The sequence below is a fragment of the Chanodichthys erythropterus genome, chromosome 6, assembly GCF_024489055.1.
Source record: "Chanodichthys erythropterus isolate Z2021 chromosome 6, ASM2448905v1, whole genome shotgun sequence".
Lineage (NCBI taxonomy): Eukaryota > Metazoa > Chordata > Actinopteri > Cypriniformes > Xenocyprididae > Chanodichthys > Chanodichthys erythropterus.
Genome location: NC_090226.1, coordinates 21,402,496 through 21,426,845, shown reverse-complemented (window position 1 = coordinate 21,426,845; position 24,350 = coordinate 21,402,496). Strand labels below are relative to the sequence as shown.

At 36.5% G+C, this 24,350-nt stretch overlaps 1 protein-coding gene across 3 annotated transcripts in view; it reads left to right on the top strand.

The window, feature by feature from the left end:
* The window catches only part of elovl1b (ELOVL fatty acid elongase 1b), a 45,501-nt gene extending 22,609 nt beyond the window's left edge, over window positions 1–22,892 (top strand). Inside the window, exons 1-9 of one of the 3 annotated variants that reach the window (XM_067388443.1) lie at window positions 9,508–9,526; window positions 9,713–9,799; window positions 16,815–16,916; window positions 19,132–19,322; window positions 19,538–19,618; window positions 19,721–19,777; window positions 19,882–19,987; window positions 20,259–20,395; window positions 22,038–22,892. In XM_067388443.1, coding sequence (XP_067244544.1) covers window positions 16,856–16,916; window positions 19,132–19,322; window positions 19,538–19,618; window positions 19,721–19,777; window positions 19,882–19,987; window positions 20,259–20,395; window positions 22,038–22,376 — 972 coding nt within the window. In that variant the 5' untranslated portion in view covers window positions 9,508–9,526; window positions 9,713–9,799; window positions 16,815–16,855 and the 3' untranslated portion in view covers window positions 22,377–22,892. Of the gene's footprint in view, window positions 1–9,507; window positions 9,527–9,576; window positions 9,800–16,814; window positions 16,917–19,131; window positions 19,323–19,537; window positions 19,619–19,720; window positions 19,778–19,881; window positions 19,988–20,258; window positions 20,396–22,037 lie in introns of those variants that run through there. The other 2 variants (XM_067388442.1, XM_067388441.1) reach the window with 2 other exon arrangements.
* The last annotated feature ends 1,458 nt before the right edge of the window (window positions 22,893–24,350 follow it).

Genomic DNA, 24,350 nt, shown 5'->3' with positions numbered 1-24,350 from the left:
TTGTCTTATTTCATTTTATTATAGGCTACATACAGTGAAGATAATCAGAGTACATATGCACATATTGTCTGAACCACACATTAATAGGTTTCATATTTTTTTTAAATAAAAATGAAAAGAGGCAGGGTTGTGTTTTATATTTTGTTTTGTTATATAGCCTACATGAAGTGAAGATAATTAATGCACGCGTTGTCTGAACCACAGAGTGTAGCTCCACCCTTTTGGTATGGTACTGTTGTGCTTGGTACCCCAACATAAGGGTCCCAAAAAAGTGGTACGGTACGGTTCGGAATTAGGGTGCCATTCACAACTTTTGACAATGGAAACGGAAAAAAATGCGTACCGAACCGTACCGTACTGCTCAGTGGAAACGAGGCATTAAAGATCGTGCTGGATTGTAGGGCAATAGAAGATCAGTTAAATACACAGGAATATAAAATATAATGTATTACGTGCACATGAACTTCAATGACATCCCATTCTTAATCCGTAGGGTTTAATATGGAGTTGGCCCAACCTTTGCAGCTTTAACTCTTCTGGGAAGACTTTCCACAAGGTTTAGGAGTGTGTTTATGGGAATTTTTGACCATTCTTCTAGAAGCACATTTGTGTGGTCAGGCAGTGATGTTGGATGAGAAGGCCTGGCTCACAGTCTCCGCTTTAATTCATCCCAAAAGTGTTCTATCGGGTTGAGGTCAGGACTCTGTGCAGGCCAGTCAAGTTCCTCCACACCAAACTCGCTCATCCATGTCTTTATGGACCTTGCTTTGTGCATTGGTGTACAGTCATGTTGGAACAGGAAGGGGCCATTCCCAAACTGTTCCCACAAAGTTGGGAGCATGAAGTTTTCCAAAATGTCTTGGTATGCTGAAGCATTAAGAGTTCCTTTCACTGGAACTAAGGGGCCAAGCCCAAACCCTGAAAAACAACCCCACACCATAATCCCCCTCCACCAAACTTTACACTTGGTACAATGCAGTCAGGCAAGTACCGTTCTCCTGGCAACCGCCAAACCCAGACTCATCCATCGAATTGCCAGACAGAGAAGCGTGATTTGTCACTCCAGAGAACATGTCTCCACTGCTCCCAAGTCCAGTGGCGGCGTACTTTACACCACTGCATCTGATGCTTTGCATTGTACTTGATGTAAGGCTTGGATGCAGCTGCTCGGCCATGGAAACCCATTCCATGAAGCTCTCTACGCACTGTTCTTGAGCTAATCTGAAGACGAAGTTTGGAGGTCTGTAGCTATTGACTCTACAGAAAGTTGGATTTTTTAATTTTATTTTTTTTAAGTGGCCACTTCATGGATGAGTTGCTGTTGTTCCCGTTTGCTTATGATACTTTATGATACCACTAACAGTTGACTGTGGAATATTAAGTTGTGAGGAAATTTCAGGAATGGACTTATTGCACAGGTGACAACCTACCACGGTACCACACTTGAATTCACTGAGCTCCTGAGAGTGACCCATTCTTTCACAAATGTTTGTAGAAGCAGTCTGCATGCCTAGGTGCTTGATTAGGAACACCTGAATGCAATGACTTTTATTATATATATATATATATATATATATATATTACAGGTGCTGGTCATATAATTAGAATATCGTGAAAAAGTTCTTTTTTTTTTTTATTGTAAATTATTTTTAAAAATGAAACTTTCATATATTCTAGATTCCCGACATGTAAAGTAAAACATTTCAAACGTTTTTTTTTTAACGTTTTGATGATTAGAGCATACAGCTCATGAAAGTCTAAAATCCAGTATCTCAAAATATTAGAATATTTCCTAAGATCAATCAAAAAATGGATGTCATGTCAGGCATGTTGGCTGGCCAGTAAAACACAGTAATATCATTGTCAACAAACCACTTGGAAGTGGTTTTTGCACTGAGGGCAGGTGCTAAAGTCCTGCTAGAAAAGGAAATCAGCATCTCCATAAAGCTTGTCAGCAGATAGAAGCATAAAGTGCTCCAAAATCTCCTGGAAGATGGCTGCATTGACTTTGCACTTGATAAAACACAATGGACCAACACCAGCAGATGTCACGGCCCCCCAAATATTACTGACTTCAGAAACGTCCCACTAGACTTCAAGCAGCTTGGATTCTGTGCCTCTCCAGTCTTCCTTCAGACTCTGGGACCATGATTTCAACATGAAATGTAAAATTTACTTTTATCTGAAAAGAGGACTTTCAACCACTGTTCACTGTCCAGTTCTTTTTCTCCTTAGCCCAGGTAAGATGCTTCTGACGTTGTTTCTGTTTCAGAAGTGGCTTGGTAGTCCTTTTCCTGAAGATGTCTGAGTGTGGTGACTCTTGATGCGCTAACTCCGGCTTCATTTGACTCATTGTGAAGCTCTCCCAAGTGTTTGAATCAGCTTTACTTGACAGTATTCTCAAGGTTGTGGTCATCCCTGTTGCTTGTGCACCTTTGCCTACCCAATTTCTTCCTTCTATTCAACTTTGCATTTAATATGCTTTGATATTTCACTCTGTAAACAGCCACCACATTCAGTAATGACCATCTGTGACTTACTCTCTTTGTGGAGGGTGTTAATGATTGTCTCCTGGACCATTGCCAAGTCAGCAGTCTTCCCCATTAGTGTGGTTTCAAAGAACAAGAGATACCTGGAATTTATACTGTAGGGATGGTCATTTAATGAAACTCAAATGTAAATATTTTGAGATACTGGATTTTGGACTTTCATTAGCTGTACGCTCTAATCAACAAATTTAAATAATAAAAAACTTTACATGTAGGGAATCTAATATAAATGAAAGTTTCATTTTTTTAAAAATAATTTACAATAAAAAAATGAACTTTTTCACGATATTCTAATTATATGACCAGCACCTGTGTGTGTGTGTGTGTGTGTGTGTGTGTGTGTGTGTATACGGAGCACTATCAAACTCATTCAGAATCAAATGTAAACATCCAAATAAACACTGTACTTGCGCGATTAGACATGCTGCATGACGAACACTTTCTAAAGATCCATTTTGAGGGTTATATTATCTGTGTGAACTTTGTTTATGCAGTGATAAAATCGAGAGCCTGGGAGGGGGTCGGAGAGCGTGCGATTTAAAGGGGCCGCAGCCTGAATCGGCGCATTTCTAATTATGCCTCAAAAATAGGCAGTTAAAAAAATTATTTAAAAAAAAATCTATGGGGTATTTTGAGCTGCAACTTCACAGACACATTCAGGGAACACCTTAGACTTATATTACATTTTGTAAAAAAACATTCGATGGCACCTTTAATTTTTAGTTAATTTTTAAATGAAAATTGTCATTTAATTACTCACTCTCATGTTACACCCGTAAGACCTTCATTCATCTTCGGAACACAAATTAACATATTTTTGATGAAATCCGATGGCTCATTGAGGCCTGCATAGACAGCAATGGTAATTCCTCTCTCAAGATCCATAAAGGTACTAAAAACATATTTAAATCAGTTCATGTGAGTACAGTGGTTCTACCTTAATAATATAAAGCAACGAGAATATTTTTTGTGCACCAAAAAAACCCCAAAATAATGACTTTGCCAATTGAAATGCGATACGATTCACTGATTCTACACAAAAGATTCGTAACGCTCTGAAGCAGTGTTTAAAAATCGGCCATCACTAGATATTGTTAAAGTCCTTATTTTATTTTTTGGCGCACAAAAAGTAGTCTTGTCGCTTTATAATATTAAGGTACAACCACTGTACTCACAAGAACTGATTTAAATATATTTTTAGTACCTTTTTAATGGATCTATTTTTCCAAATATGTTTGTTCTCACAGCTTTACTTGTATTCAAATGGAGTTTGCCACCTGTACATCTTTGCATGAACTAAAAAAAGAACATATGTTTGGCATTTTCTAATGATCTGTCTAAATCATCCATTTGTGTCACAGTTCATGCATATTTCTTTTTGACTGAACATAGTAGTTTACATTATTTGCATGAACATGACAGCTTAGCTTTTAGATTTAGGTTATGCAAAAAACACAGGGTGTTTTTAATAATGGGCTGTGCATGGTTACTGAGGGCTGTGCTCTTGTTGGTCTGGAGGAGGTTTTTGTATTTATGAGGGTTAGTGATGTTATAGATACTGGCTTTGTGTTGCAGGGTGTCTTTCTCTGTTGTCCTTCTGGTTAGAGCGGGCGGTGTACAACAATAGCCCCCTTCATCATTACAGAGTTGCACTGATTTCTCTCCTCGGCTTGTGAATAATATTATAAGCACAGGCCGGGAGGGTTCAGTTTTCAGTACTAGAATAAACACTACTGTATATTCAGGATGATTTTATTATTGATAACAAGATTATTTTAAATGCATCATTTTCTTAGCTATTGCATTTCCTAGAAAGCAGGTCATGTGACTAGTTTTGTGGTCTCGTGCAACTCAGTGAAAGTGATTGATGTCCAGTCACTTAGTTGCTGCTAATCACTGTGTGTGTGAGCTCCTTTAAAAACACTTCTTTAAAGTTCAGAAGTGAAATCAAATCAGTGTTAAGGCTTGTTCACACCAAGAGCGATAACTATAATGATAAAAAATATTCTAAAAATCATTCTAAATATAAAAGAATAGCAGTGTCCAAACCACACCTATAATGACACAGGGAAACAATATCATTGGAATCACTTTGAGAATTTAGTGTTAATTTAGTGGAAAAAAACAACTAGGGATTGGTATCGGCCGATAATCACACCATATGACTTGACTGGTAGTCACTAAATTTGGCCTATCTCATAAAAAACCGATCGCATTTTTGATGACGTAAAACTGATGCGTATATAAACCGTATACTTTTGAGCCATGTTCTACATTAGTAAACCATATTAAATCACACATTTTTATTTAGAGCAGGGTGTGTCGATTCAAACAACCCCACACACAATTAGGGATGCTCAATATATTGGCCGCCATATCAGTACTGGCCGATATATGTTAATTTTTAATGTTATCGTTATATTATTAAAGCCGATAAATAATGGATCATTTCCTTCAGCTGAGACATTTCAGATGTGCACTGTTCACCATTATGGTTTTGAATTGCTTGAAATATGATTGAAACCACTTCAAAAAGGTAAATACAGTTAAGTACATCGCAAGTTTGTCATATAGGTTACATAATATTATAATGAGAACATTATAATTGTGTGCTTGGGATGTGGCTTTCAATGTTTTTGTAATGAGGCTCTCAAAAATTATTTAAAAAATTTGATTTAGATTTATTGGCCAATATATATCGGTTATCGGCTTTCAAATATCAAGAATTATCGGTTCTCGTATCAGCCAAAATTTTCATGTCAGTGCATCCCTACACACAACATGATGTGAGTGAGTGACATGACATGTTTCTTGGCTAAAACTATAGGACTTCCGGTATCTGATTGTGTTGTGATCATGACACAGTGTTTTCCAACATCATTTGAAAGTTCAACCAATGGAAACTGGATCTCAGGTATGGTGGGTAGGGACGATGTGTCAAGACCACTCGGACACGGTTTTACAGCTGGAGCCTGCTTTGGTTGCATCAATCGCTCAAATTGACAGGTCTTGATTTACCAATGCGCCATAAAATACGACGCACAGCTGAAACAGCACTGGAAAATAATCACTCATCAACCATGATCATTTTTTTTATGCTTTGTGGTGTTTATACATGTACAGGGCTTGACATTAACTTTTTTGTTCACCAGCCACTGTGGCTAGTGGTTTTCCAAAATTACTAGCCACTCACCATTTTCACTGGCCACAATTTTGCTGTTGGGAAATGACATTTTATATGATTAAAGTTGACTTTGGCATGCTAAAATTACTTGATTTTGAGTCATTTTTCTTGATTAGCTAGATTTAAATTCCTTTCAAACTTTCAAATGCATATTGACCACCTAAATCAAGGCACGGCTCGCATGGTAGCCTATATCAGCTGGTATATATGGGTGGGTAAAGGGTGGGTAATATGACCATAATATGACACATTTTATAGTTGTATAAGTTATTTTTATTAGGCTATATAAAAAGAACAAAGCAGCAAATGAGCAAATTACAAATACAATAGTAAATTAAATAGCCTAAACTCTTTTTTTCAGATACGGTAGGTTTATTTAATATTTATTTATCTTCTGTTGTTTGATTAACATTAATGACATACAGATGTTTAATTGGGCTGCTGAATGCATGTACATAATATACTGACACATATCCATACTCCACACGATGGACATTTTGACATAGTGTGTGCGTGTATTTTACTATTCTGGTCGTGTGCGACAGAGATCGAGCGCACATGAGAGAGCACTTCTGTTGTGTGTCATTCAGCGTGATTCCGCCGATCCCGCCTTCACTAACTGCAGGTTAATCAATAAAGAATTGTGATCGGATTGTAATTTTGTGTTACGACGAGCTTAGCTTTCATTTGACTGTAGGCTGATATTATATTTAATCTGCCAAAGTGGCTAGTTGGAGTGGCTGTCTTACTGAAATCTACCCGCATTTGGCGGGTTGGCGGGTGTTAATGTCAAGCCCTGTACATGTAAGAATTCTTATGTTCATTAACACTCAGGTCACTTGTTTGGAGAGGTTTTTGGACTTTTGATCAAAAGTCTACATGGTTCCAAATGACATAACTTTTGATTGCTTTGAGATATCAAATCAGAATTTGGCTCAGATGCAGTTGGCATGATCAGTGAACAAGGACAAACTTGATTTTATGACCTGTTATTCTAATAGTCATCATGTCAAGCATGAACAATAACAAAATAAATCAATAAATTACATCACTCTTTCACAGCAGTGTTGTAACATAAGAACCTCCAAACATCAATTTATTTTCTTTAAAATTTGAAAGGTGTTCTATCAAATGAGACTATGTACTTGATGATACCTTGTTTTTGTTTTTGTATAGTTATAACCCATTACTTTTAAGTAAGGCATGTGAAATCATGTAAAAAACATTAAAAATGCCTTTTAGAGTGTAAGGGATTAATAGTGACAGTCAACAGAGGGCTTACATATCAGTTATATAAAGCTTCAGTGATTGGGATTGGGATGAGTATTGGCCAATCATGATGACAAGAAATGTGTAGTTGGAATCTGCTGCAAAAATTCTGATCGCAGCATCCCTAAACAAAACATGCCTTGATTTATATACATTTTTTTTCTATATTTGTATTAAACTAAAATCTACTGTTACAAAAACACAATTTAAGCCATTTCAGAAGAATATATTATGATATTAGATATAAAAAATAAAAAATATATATTTTCAAAAGGGGGAAAATAGATTTTCATATTGTACACTTCTGTACAAAGTGACAGTAAAGACAATTGTTACGAAAGATTTCTATTTCAAATAAATGCTGTCAATTTGAACTTTCTAAACCAGTTATTTTAAATTGTATTATTTTACAATATTTCAGTTTTTTTTTTTTTTTTTTTTTCCTATAAATGCAACTTGGTGAGCATAAGTGACTTAAAAAAAAATAATAATAATAAATAAATAAATATAAATAAATAAATAAATAAATATATATATATATATATATATATATATATATATATAAAATATAATATTATATTCTGTAATAAATTATTATTTACGGTATTCTGAAGTGCCGACGATTACAATATCGGGCATATTCATTATCGCAATTTATCGCATTACCGAATATTGGTAGTCTAATATATAAAAATATATATATATATATTAGAAATGTGACGGTATCAAATTTTCCTGTTGCGATTAATTGATGAAGCTTTTATCACAGTATTATCACGATAATATAAGTTGCAAAACCACTTTTGTCATAGTTTAACAGGTTTAAGAATTCTTTTTGTAATAAAACAAAAACAACTCTGACTGAAATTTTCAAACAGATTAAAATGCAAAAGAATTAGGCTATAAAGAACAACAGATAACGCTTTACTCTATTTAATGCATTAAGTAAGATTGAGCAATGGCTACATTTGTTACAGAAAGTGTTATTTTTTGTTAATGTTATTTTAGAAACAACTAATCATTGTTAGTTTTATCTCAGGTCCATTAAATAAGTTATTTTGATTTTAGTAATGTTATTAAACAGTAACTAAGAAATTAACATTAATTAATAATAATTAATACTTTCCTAAGTATTTTTATTGTCAGTTTAGTGATAATGAATTAACATGTTATTGTCCAGTTCTTGAGCAAATAAATAAATAGGTTGGTTGAACTAGGGTAATTATGATAATGGGCCTATGATAATTGAGGTAATCAACTTAGAGGGGCCCCCGTGATTTCATCCGAGGGGATGAAATAATGTAATGTGACTTTTGTAAAATGAGGACAAAGGAAAAATGATTTTTTTAAAAGCAAGAAAGGGAACGCTTACTGTCCTTCAGGCCACTTTCTGTGCATGCACTCTGAAATGGAGCGGAACATGGACAAACAAAGTTAACTTTGGGATTCAGGTTTGCTCTTAAACGGACAAATACACACAAATATGTCAAAATGCTGGGGTTGGGGAGTATTCACTTAAAACCTTATTGGGTATGTCATAAGTAAAAGGAAACAGCTTTGTATCTGTGTAATAGAATGTGTATCAGTATATTGGATCTGTGCATTTGGTCTTAAACGACAGCGGGCTAATATGCCTGCTGCCGTCTGGGTCCTTATTGTTACTAAATGTTACTAACTTAAGAAAATGATAAAATCACTCACTGCTCTTGACTGAATAACTTTTGTAGCTTTAATAAGAATCAAAGCATGTTTAATTCTTACAGTAAAGACTATGCTCTGTTTTATTTTACATTTGATTTTTACATTTCTGAAATAAGCTGTAAGCTGAATATTTATAGACTTGCATAAAAAAAATTAAAGCACTGTTTGTTCTCATTTTTATCGTTTTTTTTTTTTTCTTTTCTCTATTGTATTTGTCCTATTTTTTGTACTTTACTTTTTTGTTTTTATTGCATCACTGACTGTTAACTTATTTTTAGTTTTTGTTGAGGACATTTTTACTTACATTAGTTAGCTTCAAGTAGTAGCTTTCAGTAGTCTGCTGCAAAATTGAAAATTTGAAATTTCGTTGGTTATCTAAAATTTAGGGTGTTTTCACACTTGGTCCACTTAAAGGGGTCTGACTTTGGTTCTTTTAAAGAGGACCCAAGTGTGAAAACACCCTTAGATATCACAGCAACCTTATATCCAGAAAATACTTGATAAATATCACTATCATTAAATAAGTTTCTCATAAGGTTTTGGTCATATGGCTCAAGCATAATCGTGATTACTATATTGACCAAAGTAATTGTGATTATAATTTTTAACATAATTGGGCAGGCAAAAGTTTGACTTACAACTTTCATAACGGGATCCTTGCTGCCACTTACCATGTCTAAACCACCGCAGGTTAATAGTTCTACCTTACTAGCTGTTTAGTCAAACATACACAGAGACTGCTCTCTCGCTCTCTCTGTCCCACTCCCATTTTCAGTCTCTATCCTCTAGTTTGCTGTCTCAGAGCCAGTTATTCATCCACAGAGTGAGTCAGGGTGGGAGGGACCAGGAGGCCAGCCGTACCAGTCACACCGTCATTTCTCTAACACACACACTTATACTCTGTCTCTTTCCTTCCACTTCTCCTTCTCTTTTCCTGACCTCTCTCTCTCTCTCTCTCTCTGCCTCTCCCTCTCTCCACTACCGCTGTCCTGGTTTCTTTCTCTATCAGCAGTGAGAGGGCAGACGCCGAAGGAGAAGATAAGAGTTGGGCTGCCAGCACTGATCAGGACTCTCATAGGAGGCAGGAGTTTGTAAGGTGAGCCGTTCGTTTGGATTAGACTTTTTCCACAAGTCCTTTTCTGCTCTTCCTATGCCGACTGCTTTTAATTATTATAAAGTGTGTAAAAGTGGAGACGTCGCCTCTCCATACAGCGTTTATGTCGTGTTTCTTCTCTTCCTTTTGTTTATTATTAACCCTAAACATGTTCCCTTTTTTTTCACCGCATGATTCACTCACAGGATGCCTGTTGCCGCAGCCTGTGTGAAACCCCACCCTTTACCGTTCGCTTTCGCAGCAGCTCACTGTCGCTCGAGCTTCACTTTGAGTCTTTAAAACTTTCGCTATTGCCTATAAATGGCAGTGTTACTCTGAAGTGCATTTGTTTTGGAATCAAAATCTTTGCTCAGAGAGTGATTTGTGCCCTACTGTCTAAAGGCAAGACAGATTATTCTGTTAATACTGATTTTTCTACTGTCTTTTTCTGCCTGTGGCTTCTGACCTGATGAGTTCTGGTCACATGACAGGGGGACTGAGAGCAGGGTGTTTCCCTGTCTCTGCTAGCAACCGTGTCATTTTACGCCTGCCCGCTAATTCTCACAGAGCAGACTTAAAGGGCCGGATATGGCTTTATGTTTTCCTTATGTTGAGAGATGGAGAGAGGGAGGGAGTGGGGGAAGTGTGATAGAGTAACGGAGGAAGAGGGACTAGACCTCTGTGAAACTAAATGCTAACATACGATGGCATGATTTATTTTTCCATTTGAAGGGCTTTGAGGGTGTTGTTGCCATAAATGGTCATTGTGTTAGTTTCTTTTTCCTGTCTAATCTTTAGACTACTGCTGCATTATGTTCAGGTTTGACTTTCACTCAAGGGATAGTTGATTATAATCAGTCTTTATATTTATTCAGATTCAGTACAGAATGACGGTTAGTTTGAGAGTTGGTCTAGAAGCTGAATGACACTGGTCATTTCTAAAGTAAAACCTTTTAGGAATGTGTCTTGGTCAATTTCACCCCAAAATGTAAATAATTCAATAATCATTAAAGAAAACTGAAAATATTTTGGGGACATTAAGAAGTTTGGTCATTATTTTCATGACAGTTAAGCACATTTTCTTTTCAATTCTCATTACCAATTCAGGTGTATTTTTAAAGGTTTTAACTTATCTAGGGCTGTCAATTATTTGGGTTCTCGGTTGATTATATTGATGATTAATCGAGTAATCAGATCTTTTTGTGTGTGTGTGTGTGGTAATAAAAATAGACCTAATTGAACAATAGTCTTTAAAATGACTTAAAATGCATATAACAATGAGTAAAATATTAATGTTCAATTAAAGTAATCATTTGGGTTTATTGAAAAGTACTGTTAAGATACATGGTTAAATACATAACATAAACATAATTATGTACATTATGTATTATAACAAATGCCTGCATGGGGTGCCAACGGCCTGGTGATTTGTTGTTACACTTTACAGCATGATCAAATACTTGCTTAATATTGGCCAAACATTTAATTCAAATTTCCACATAATATTTAATATTTGGCCATTTCTTTACGATAGAAATAGTACAGTCACTGTATTTTCTCAAACAAGAACATGTGGACATCAAAACAGGCAAACTCAGAGTGAGGGTTTAAACTTTTATTTTGAAATCGCAATGAACAACAGTGTGCATATTTAGTAGGGCTGGGGCAATATATCGATTCGCAATACTAAGAATCTGGAGCGATTATGATATTTTCAGACGTATCGCGATTCTCTCTCATATAGATTCTGAGCTTTGTTTTTGAACAGCAGATGGCACTACTATACGTGCTTTAGAAACACTCGTACACTGCCTGCTTCCAGTTCCTTTACACACACCACTTAAACCTAAAATTAACCTTTTCGAACTTTATGAATGATTAAGCGAATTACAAATCTCGCATCATAAAAGCATTCTGACCACTTGTGAGCATTTGAGAGTGTGTGGTTGAAAATAAGCCTAGAGCGGCATCTGCTGTTAAAACTAAGCTCAGAATTGATTAGAGAGAGAACATATCAGGATCGATAGAGAATCGATGTATCGTCCCAGCCCTGATATTTAGAAACATATTGATGTATTCTCCTGTGTTGGCGTAGGCTTTAAATGACTTGCGTTACAAATCTGGTGAAATGCCACATGTAGTGTTCCCAGATAAACATTATAAGCAACCCAAACTCTCAGCATATGTAGAGATGGAGTTTGTTAACCGAGCTGTGGAGACGTGCTCCATGCATGTATATAACAGCCTAAAACTTCGCTATCAAACACAAAGTTCATCAGAATTTATTTGCGTTTTTAAATGCACATTATTGGAAACCCAAACAAACAGCAAATGCAGAGACTGAGTTTGTGTAGAGCAGCATTTACTGTGAACTGAGCCGCTCTGAGAAACACGTAACCTGCATGCATGTAACTAAAGCTTCACCTGCAGCTAGGGGTGAAACGGTACACAAAACTGAAGGTTTGGTACTTACCTCAGTATTGAAGTCACTGTTCGGTACAGGTTCGATACAGCGGGGGGAGAAAACTAAACATAAAATTTCTTTTTTTTGTTGTTTTTATTAAGTGGTTTATTGAACAAATGGCTTGCATGAGGTAAATGTATTGCTGTCTTTCCCCTGGTTGAGAGATTACATGTAAACGTATCTTTCTGCGCTTTTTCCTGTTGTGGTGGTTAGCAAACAGTGTTGCATTACCACGCATGCCCCCTTCTGGATTGGAGTGTGGCTGACTGTATTCGTCGTCTGACTGCATGCACCGAACCGTGACGTCTGTACTGTGAAGGTTCAGGACTAATGTACCACATATAGCATATGCAGCATATATATTTAGTTAAATTGCAGCATTTGTGATTTAACAATAGCATTATGCTATATTATGATTTTAAATGGTTTTAATATGCTGTTATCGCGAGACAGCTTTTCATCTTGCAAGAGAAGTCGTCACGTTTTAATGTCGTAAGATCTTGTGGCACGAGATCTCATCACACCCCTAGAGAATAACATAAGAATGTTTTCAGACAAACTTGTTTTTGTAAAACATTATATCCATTTTCCAATTACTTCATGTCTACTGAGTAGTGCTGCACATATTTTAATTCCAGTATTACTAAAAAATCCATAGAAGAACATTCAGGTGAAGACACATTCACACCTTTCACGGAATTCTTAAAGTCACTGACTTTTTCTTCTGTAAATTAGGTTTACTAACATCATGGCCACACACTCATAGTGTTTTCATTCTGAAGTATGCATCCCTTCCTAGAAAATGACTGCTTAGTTTTATCAGGACAGTCAATCCAGAGGCAAATCCAAATACAACCCACTGAAAGATAAACACCAATTAGACCTGGTCAAGTCAAAGCTCTTTTGTGTGTCTAGATGTGGCTTCCATGAGTTTCCACTGTTGGAGTATTTAGTTCTTGAGGCATGTGTTCCATCAGCCATGCCAAAACCTCACAATACATCCACACAGCCATTGACAATCCCGAGACGTCTTATAGATGCCTCTCATATCTCGCACAATTAGATTTCCCCCACATTGGCAACCGTGATCAGACACTGCTTGCATTCATGTTTTTTTTTTCCCCCGTAAAGCTCAGGGTTCAAACGTTCAAGAGCACACTGGACCACACTTAGTCGCTTCAACACTTTGTGTTCAAAAACCAGGTTGCACCATATTCCATTCCTCCATGTGCATATTATTGTTAATCTTTAGAACTGATCTGCTTTTGAACAAGATTGTACAAGTTTATGTGAACTGAATGTTCAACATCTATCACTCCTGGCCGGAAGGCTTGTTCTCAGATGATAAACTCGCTTGACTATTGTGAAAAAAATCAATGAGCTTTTTTTATATGAATATATATATATATATATTATACAAAGTCTGAAAGGAAGGAATATTTCTGATAACAGTCGGTCTCTGTTTTGCCCTCATAGGTGCTTTTGTGCATTCATGTGTACATTCAGTCTGTGTTTCCTTTTCCTAAACTAAGTGTTGCACTAATCTTATCTCAGGTCTCCTGACTTTCATTTGCTGGTCAATATGATGCATTAGTTTGAATTCTTAGATTTTCCTCACAAAGAAAAGGAATTTTATCATCTTTTTACAATCACATAGTCTCCTGTAAGCGATAGCGGCCTGAAAGCAGTTTAACCTGAAGGTCACGGTGCGTTTCTTACGAACATCTCTGTGTGTGACGTTACATGGTCCATGATTCTGATCAGCCCGTCAGTCTATGAATGTGCTCGATAACCCACGGCTCTCCCTCTTATCACTAGCATCTCAAATGACATCTGTGTTCCCCAATCCAGGGATCTACACAGAGAATATGTGAGAGAACCTGTCTGGGTTTGTCAGTTTTCACTCTGAACTTGTTGGGTGCTATTTAAGAGAAGTTTCCATCGTTGCTTTTGAGCAGATGTTGGGTGGCGGGAAGGCAGAGCTGTTTATTCATGTGAGCGGAGCCTTCGGAAGGTAAAGACAGCATTTATTGAGTCTTTATACATTGTTCCCTCTTGTTGCTATAGTTTCCCTTTAGATGAAGATCATTATTTTGGCCAATGAGAAATAGTCAGTCTGTGTATATATGTTATCAGAAGCATAGTGGAGTCGTTGGGTCATATATTTCCCAGATGATACGGGCACATCATTGTATTACCAGGCTGTAAATGAGTAATTTACTGCTAATCTTATCTAAATATATGGTTATAAAAAATATATCTTCATACACATGACTACTGAATGGGTCGGTGTATTCGTTTGAGCCTAAAGCAGTGAGGAGGATTTAAAAAAAAAATGCAATAAATAGTCTAAATAAATGGACTCAATGTCATAAATTAACTAAATCAAATGAATAACCCTTTGCGTTAAAACAGCTTTTGTCCTAGGTACACTTGCACAGTTTTTCAGGTAGCTTTGTGGGTAGGTTTTTTTCACGCGTTTTAAGGCAGGAACACACCAAGCCAACGCCGATGAGCTAATGGCAACATAAGCGGACTCCGGCTCACGTCGGCAGCGTCTGGGTCCAAAGTTGTCCTGACACACCAAACCGACGCTCGACAACCGATGGCCAAGTAGCACACCCATTATGCGCCTGCGTAAGATGAAATGCCTTTCCGTACCAACAGGTGGCAGTAGCTAAACAGGCAATCAGAATGATCAGATGGCCCATGTTGAATCAGCCAAAAAAAAAAGCCAACAAGGACCAACTTCAGCCGACTGTGCGGAACACGCTGAGAAAACTTAGTCGGCTGATGAACAAAAACTGTCCAACGGCCGACCGTTGGCTTAGTGTGTTTTCCGGGCTTTAGAGATGTTGCCACAGTTCTTCTGCATTTAGACTGTCTGTTTTTTCTGTTTCTTCATGGTATTGCAGACTCTATTATGGTGAGATCAGATCTCTGTGTGGAACATACGTTCTGTTGTCAGGCTCGTTGTGCATACAAAAATCTTGCTGGATTATTACAATTAATGTCAAAAGTAATGTTTGGAAACGTAAACTGACATTTCCTACTGACACTCTACAGCAAAAGATATTAATAACTGTCTTAAAACCATATTTTGTACAGTTTTTGCACAGTACTGTATAAATATATTTATATTTTTTGTATTTTTAATTGTGTGTGTGTGTGTGTATATCGCATCCAAAATAAAAATTTGTTTACATAATATGTGTGTGTACTGTGTATAATTATGTATATATAAATACACACACATTCATATATTTAAGAAAAATCTATTACATTTATATAAAAAATGTATATTTATATATAATATAAATTATATCAATATATAGAGTATATACATCCAAATATTTCTTAAATATATACATGAATGTGTGTATTTATATATATATATACATAATAATTATACACAGTACATACATATATTGTGTGTGTGTGTATATATATATATATATATATATATATATATATATATATATATATATATATATATATATATATATATATATATATATATATATATATATGATATATAGATATATGGATTAAAACTTATATATTATATTATTACCATGCCTATTCAGTGCAGCAGAGCCAAGGTGAATTTTTACACCTTTTGTCACTGCATTTAATATTTAACATTTGGTTTGTGAATCAACCCAGAATGTTTGCTGTAGTGTTTTCTGTGTCTTTGTACTTTCCTTAGGAAGTTCTTTGTTCTATTAAAAATAAAGACTTCAATCCGAAGTATGTGTGACACACCTGAACTCCTACTGTGTTTACCCAGAGTTCAGTTGGGGCACAGATCTGTGATAAGATCAGACTCCGGTTCCTCTCAGTGTAGTCAGCTGTATAAATCCATGAGTGTTTATTGTGTCAAAGCTCAAGCATTGACACATTCATAGTGGAGGTGACCGAGCGTTTCATGAAGGTTAAGATGAGGGAAGCATTACCTCACTTGTGCCATTCCACTCCCTCCTGTGGCCACGCCTCCCAACATCAGACCATAGCAGCCAAGAGGAAAAAGAATGCATGGACGAGGGAAAAGGGGCAGACGGAAATTGACAATGAAACTGAATTTAGAATAAACGGAGCAATCGAATCAGGAATAAAATGAAATAAAATGTATTGCTTTCCAGCTGTTTTAAGTGATTAATTCTGACACAATACATGTAACTTTTTTTTTGTTTGTTTTGTAGAAATCGAGTAAGTGTTTATTTTAATTTGCATTGGTAAGAGAGCATTCTGGCTAGAGGATGTTAAATGGACACAAGATGAACATCACATGTTTCCTATGTGTGGTTCAAGGTCTTTCATTTTTACTAGCTCAGCTGCTAAGGTCACCTGATGCAGTGAATTCATTCATTCCCTCACTAACACCAACTGCATTTTTGGTTTGGCATTTAACTCAATAAGACTGCTGGTAGAAAACCCATTGTGGAGATCAAGTACTGACTGAGGAATCGCACTCATGCAATCTACATTCATGCATGTTTTGTGCCATGTGACATTATACTCTGAACTGACAACATCTCTGTTTTGCCCTCATAGGTGCTTTTGTGTAGTCAAACGTGAAGCTGACGTCAGTGAAAATGCTGGAGATGGTGAAAGACAGAGTACTGGAGGTCTATGAAAGCCTCTTAGCAGGAAGAGGTAAAAACGCATGTTCATGATCCCATAGATACATTAAGTTGTCCTGAAATAATCTGAATTTGTTTTATTCAGACTAATGGTCAACTGATGTGACTTTTTTTTTTTTTTTTTGGCTTCATCTTATATTAGCTACTATACTAGGGATGCATACTTGTATTAGTTTTGTCATTTTACTGTTGTTCTATAAAATATGATCCAATATCTGATTATTATTAGTGTATATATTGAATATTATAGATTTTTAACTTTACAGTACAATATTATTACTGTAATAGTTTAATGCTTATTTAATTAAATAAAATAAAATTTAGTAGTATATATTCATATATTAAGTGGGTTCAATAAAACAATGTGTGTGTGTGTGTGGCCTCAGACAACTGAAAGGGTTAGTTCACAAATTCTGTCATTAATTACTCACCCTCATGTCATTCCACACCTGAAAGACCTTCGTTCGTCTTTGGAGCACAAATGAAGATATTTTTCATAAAATCTGATGGCTCAGTGAGGCCTGCATTGACAGCAAGTCAATTAACACTACACTGACTACAGTGGTTCAATCTTAATGTTACGAAGCAACCAGAATACTTTGTGCGCCAAAAAAACAAAACAATGACTTTTAACAATATCTAGTGATGGGCGATTTCAAAACAATGCTTCATTAAGCTTTGAAGCTTTACAAATCTTTTGTTTCTAATCAGTGGTTCAGAGCATGTATCAAACTGCCAAAGTCACGTGATTTCAGTAAACTAAATTTCGAAATTTCAATGGTTCACCACTGGGGGGCGTGACTTTGGCAGTTTGATACACACTCCGAACCAGATTCGAAACAAAAGATTTATAAAGCTTCGAAGCTTCATGAAGCAGTGTTTTGAAATCGCCCATCACTAGATATTATTTAATAAAGTCGTTATTTTGATTTTTTTTTTTTTTTTGGCGAACAAAAAGTATTCTGGTCACTTCATAAAATTAAGGTTGAACTACTGTAGTCACTTGAACTGTTTTAAATGCGTTTTTAGTAGCTTTCTGGGCATTGATGGTGTTAATTGTCTTGCTGGCAATGCAGGCCTCACTGAGCTATTGTATTTTATAAAAAATATCATAATTTTTGTTCCGAAGATTAACAAAGGTCTTACGGGTGTAGAACGACACAAGGGTGAGTAATTAATGACAGAATTTTCATTTCTGGGTGAACTAACCCTTGAAGAGATTTTGTTTTGGGGGGAAAAAACACTAAAAAAAACTGTATAGAGTCTCGGGCAAGTTTTTCCCTTATTTTCTCATGTTGTAAATTCTGATACTTTTTTCTGATAAAAAGCTGATTATACACAATACAAGTTGATAACAACAAATGCTAGCTGAAATGGCTAATACAATTCTAGATTTTAAACTGTTTTTCTGCCATGTTATTAGATGTGAAAGTGAAACTGACTGTAGAAGAAGCAACAAATTGAACAGTGTTATGAGTTGCAGTCTGACACATTTCAGAACCGAAAGCAGCTTACTAGCTAGAAGCATTAGCATTTACTCTTTTTAAAGGGATAGTTCACCTAAAAATGAAAATTCTCTCATCATTCCCTCACCCTCATGTTGTTCCAAACCTGTATGAGTTTCTTTCTTCTGTTAAACACAAAAGAAATTTTAAAGTATGTTGGTATACAGTCGATGGCACCCATTGACTTCCATAGTAATTTTTTTCCTACTATGGAAGTCAGTGGGTGTCCTCAACTGTCTGGCTACAAACACTCTTTAAAATATCTTCTTTTGTTTTCAACAGAAGAAAGAAACTCATACAAGTATGGAACAACTTGAGGGTGAGTGAATGATGAGAGAATTTTCATTTTTGGGTGAACTAATGCTTCTAGCTTGTAAGCTGCAAATATCCATTAAAGAGCGCACAAAATATTCTGGAATTAAAATTTATTTTACACAATATACTCAATTTAAATCAGAAATAGTTTATGCATTCACAAGGCTGTCAATAGATTTTTTTTTTTTTTTTTAATTGATACAAGGAAGCTAAAATTGCTAAAGCTAAAACACTCACACTCAGAATGTTGACATTTCTCCCATCGCTAATTCATAACGGTCTAATGTGTGTTTAGGGAAATCCATCCAATTATAATATTTGAATAAAATGTAATCTTTTTTTTGTGAAATATCTAAATTAGCTGTTGCTATACATAAGAGTTGTTTTTGTGTTTCTCTCTCCTTCTAGACCCAAGGTTGAAGGATTACCTCCTAATGGAGAGTCCTGCCAGTATGTCTGCTATTCTACTTGCTTATCTTTTCTTTGTACTGTACGCCGGCCCTAAGTTTATGGCCAACCGCAAACCCTACCAGTTGAAAGAAGCTATGATCGTTTACAACCTGTCCTTGGTTGTCCTCTCTGCATATATCGTATATGAGGTGAGAATCGAGAGATATTTATTCTGCTAGGTGGTGTGACCGCACAGATGTGTTTGAACTTGAATACACTTTTTTTTTTTTTTTGTTTGTCTGTATCGAGAGAGGCGTGTTATATTTTATTCATTATGGAGACACGATTGTGTGTTTGAATTGCTGCTCACAACCAGTTCCTGAAGATAAGTTCATATACTTATTCATCTTTACTTGATGTGTAGTTCTTGATGTCGGGGTGGGCAACGGGATACACGTGGAGATGTGACCCATGTGATTATTCAAACAGCCCTCAAGGACTCAGAGTAAGATTTGCATTCAATTTCCTGTAATATACTCTAAAATTACTGCATAGATAATCAAATTATAGTCAAATTCTCCATATTAAAGATGTCTTTTCTTCACAGATGGCAAGAGTCGCCTGGTTATTTCTGTTTTCAAAGTTCATTGAGCTTATGGACACGGTAAGATTTGAATACGCTATCCCAAAACTTCTGATTTTTAAACTAGTTATAAAAAGCAGGTTGGTTCTTGTAGTGATGAATGGAGTATTGTTGTCTTTGCTTAGGTGTTTTTTGTGCTGCGTAAGAAACACAGTCAGATCACCTTCCTGCACATCTTCCACCATTCCTTCATGCCCTGGACGTGGTGGTGGGGTGTGAGCTATGCGCCAGGTGAGTCAATGCACCTTCCCATCTGGGTCAGTCGGCAGATATTTACATGAGAGGCATGTGCGATTTCAGTTGACGTGACCTGTTAATGGACCCTGACAAATTTCTATTCCAGTCAGACTTGCTTTTCCACAAGCCAATAACTTTTGCATGTTCTAATAGTTCTTGTAAATAAAGCTCTTTGTGTTGGTGGTCATCAGAGTATGTTTTTGTTGTTGTATTGCTTGTAGCATATGTGACTTACATTTAAAACTCACTGCAATGTTTCTTGCAGGTGGAATGGGCTCCTTCCATGCCATGATCAATTCTTGCGTCCATGTAATCATGTACTCCTACTACGGCCTTTCTGCTGCCGGACCTCGCTTCCAGAAGTTCCTCTGGTGGAAGAAATATATGACTGCAATTCAGCTGGTATGTTTATTTGATTTGTAGAGCAGTATAAAACTTGCCTGTGGTAATGTTGAAGAGATTTTTCACCCCAAAATTTGTTACACAAAACACCAAAAGGATATCTTCAAAATACAATGACCTTGACTATAAAGCTTCAAAATGGCCCATAAAAATGGTCTATTCAACTTATTCCAAGGCTTCTGAAGTTGCGTGAAACTAACAGAAATTTAAGTAATTATTCACTGATAATCCACTCAAGTGAGCTGTTAACTCAATAAACACTTCAACCTGATCTTCAAGTCAGTGAGTTGAACTTGAGAACCAGGTCAGAGATCTGATTCATGACAGAATCGTTCTTTTAAGTGAATCGGTTGAGCCAATTCACAAATTCAGTTAACGGCTCACTGGATGGGAAGAAAAGCAGTGAAGGACTTAAAGGTTTAGTTCACCTTTAAAGGGTTAGTTCACCCAAAAATGAAATTTATTCATCATTTACTTACTCTCAAAGGGTTAGTTCACCCAAAAATGACTTTGAACTTTGAAACTTCAAAAATTTCATAAAGAGATCGTAAAACTAATCCATATGAATGAACATATAAACAATGATCATCAACTCACACATCAGTTGGGTAAACGCTCAAAGCAAGTTTGCTTGATGCGTGCAAGAACCAATGATGTTCATTCTCGTTTGTTACGCAGCATGTTTGAGCTTCCAGGAGAGGTTTCTACTTAAACAGAAGCTCAACAGAAACTACTTGATGTGCGTGTTCATTGATTAATGTTTATATGTGAATAAAATCTGTTCATCATATAAAGCGATTGAGTCTCTTCAGGAAATTTGGACTAAACCATTCATATGGATTAGTTTTACGATCTCTTTATGAACTTTTTGAAGCCTCAAAGTGGTAATTATGTAGCGGTCTATGTAGGGAAAGAAAGCTGTCAGATTTAATCAAAAATATCTTTATTTGTGTTCCAAAGATGAACGAAAGTCGTACGGGTTTGGAACAACAAGAGGGTGTAATTAATGACAGAATTTTCATTTTTGGGTGAACTAACCCTTCAAATTGTTCCAAACCTGTATGAATTTCTCTCTTCTGCGGAACACAAAAGAAGATATTTAGAAGAATATGGGTAACCAAACAGTTAATGGACCCCAATGACTTCCATAGTATTTTTTTCCCCATACTATGGAAGTCAGTGGGGCCCCATCAACTTTTTGGTTACTGACATTCTTCAAAATATCGTCTTTTGTGTTTAGCAGAAGAAAGAAATTCATACAGGTTTGAAAGAACTTGAGGGTGAGTAAATGATGACAGAAATTTCATTTCTGGGTGAACTACACTGTAAAAAAGAATTGTTGGTTTAACTTAAAATAAGTTACCGGGTTTTCTTAATTTTGAGTTCACTGAAATTAAAAATTTGAGTTAATATAATGAAGGGGATTGATTTTAATCAACAGAAACTCAAAATATTATGTTATCTGAACCACATTAATTATCCAAGTTGATTTGACAAAAGAAAAATTGTTCTGTTACCAAATCATGAAAATACTTTTTACAGTGTATCCCTTTAAATTTTTTGAATATTTATGCAGCTCTTTCTATAAAACAACGTTTTCTTTTGTGTTCCACAACTCAGTCTTTCTTACTCTTCTCTGCAGATTCAGTTTGTGTTGGTGTCTCTTCATGTAACCCAGTGGTACTTCATGAAGAGCTGCGACTACCAGGTGCCTCTGTTCATTCACCTCATCTGGATGTACGGAACCTTTTTCTTCGTGCTGTTCTCTAACTTCTGGTACCAGGCGTACGTGAAGGGCAAGAGGCTACCGAAGAACACCCAACACCTTGCCCAGAACGGCAAGGCTAATGGATCAACCACAGTGGCCAACGGCTCGTCGCTAGTTTCAAACGGCCATGGCGTACATGAAAACGGCCAGAGCAACGGGAAGAAACACCACGAGAATGGAAGCACTCTCAACGGAAAGATGAAGAAAGCCTGAGAGCTCAGGAGAAGAAGACCCAAAACGGATGACCAGGAGAACCTGCACTATGGCACTATGGAGTCCAAAGAGTGTTTTGGGACTTTTCATTTTCAAATCTTGAGTTCTTTTTAATGTGTACATTAAATAAGTACATGGGGATATGAATGCTTTTGACCCCGTTTGTATATTTTTTTTTGTCGTAAATTAATCTAAAGAATAATTATTGAGCAAAATGTATGAAGAGAAGAGGAAGAGTACTGACTGGATGCATCCTCCGCTGACGTTGCTCTTGACGTTCATTTAAACCGAACGAATTCACGGATGGGCAGAAACGCACACACACACACACACACACATACATCTGTGTGTCTTTTCCCAGATACTCCCCCAATAGCAGACACTGTACAGTCAACATCAGTAAATTTGAATTACACCTGTAAATAGTTTTACCATATAAACTAACGGGATTGATACGGTAAACGATATTGTTACTATTGAAATAAATACAAAAAAAATAAATTCCATTTTAAAATACACTGTTATCTGTTTATTTTATGTTTAGTTATGCTGTTTGATGGCACACTGCAGTTCCTCCTTGCATAAAATCAGTGCAGGTCAAAGGAATTTGACCTACAATTCCAGCTGACATTCCGACATGGTATTTGGCATCTTCAATGCAAATGGGTGACATATTAAAATACCTTTTGTATAACATTTGTCATCTACAAGAATGCAGGAGTACCTCTGGGCGTTTGCGCTCGTGTTTTAGATTTGATCGGCCATTCGAGGGCAGGCGGTTGGCCTCCATCGGATGTGGTTTATAAAGAAATGCAGTGTGTGCATGTCGTACTTCTCCTTCATAATCTGCAATTGTCATCTCGAGTATGTGCAGCATGTTCATGTAAACAAAAAGTCCATTCAGTTCCTGAAAAGCAACAGAGGAAGACCAGATGAGCAAGCGTCCTACGCCGTATGTGTGCGAGGGAGAAGGCCAGAACAAAGCTCAACAAGGTCGTGTAGGAACAAATGACTTCAAGCTCACAGTGCACAAGAGTTTGTGCGTATAATCCGCACTCCTGTTTATCCAAGCGTCGCCTTTGTTTGGCTAAATTCCTTCCGTCTTTTTTTCCCCAGCAGGTGTGCGTTAATGTAGGGCAGAGTTCAGGGCGCTCCTCTTGGCAAGCTGGGAGAACAGGGCGTTACATGGGATTTGTACAGTGACTCAGGAGGATGTCATCCTCACGCCTATATCGGGAAGTACAACAGAGATCGCCATGGCTACAAATTAATTCTGCATGTGGAAGACTGAAGATTCAGGAAAAGAGGAATCTAAGTCTCTCTCCAGTATCGGGTCATTCTAATAAAGAGTCGTGTCACACTTTGGTCCTCATTTGTCAGCATGTTTTACGCTGGAGTCTGACCTCAGGTTTCAAATCCTTTCTCTGACCAAGCCGAGGTCTCTAGAAGGAGCCAGACTATAGAACAAACTACAGATAGCTACTTCAAATTGTCACAGATGATCAGTTTGTGATGACTAGAGGTCGACCGACAATAGGTTTTGCTGATACTCAACTAAGAAATCAAAATATTGAAAGGAAACATTAACATTTTTAGTTAGTTTTGTGTCTTTTTTGTTTTAAATCTGTTGTGAATGAGTGTGAATAATAACTTCAAGAAGTATAATTACTGACTGGTTGAAGTCAGTACTGTTAGTACTTAAAGGCTTAGTTCACCCAAAAATGAAATTTCTGTCATTAATTACTCACCCTCGTGTCGTTCCACACCCGTAAGACCTTAGTTCATCTTCAGAACACAAATTAAGATATTTTTATATGGCTCAGTGAGGCCTGCATTGCCAGCAAGACAATTAACACTTACATTGCCCAGAAAGCTAATGAAGACGTATTTAAAACAGTCCATGTGACTACAGTGGTTCTACCTTAATATTGTAAAGCGACGAGAATAATTTGTGCGCCAAAAAAACAATATATT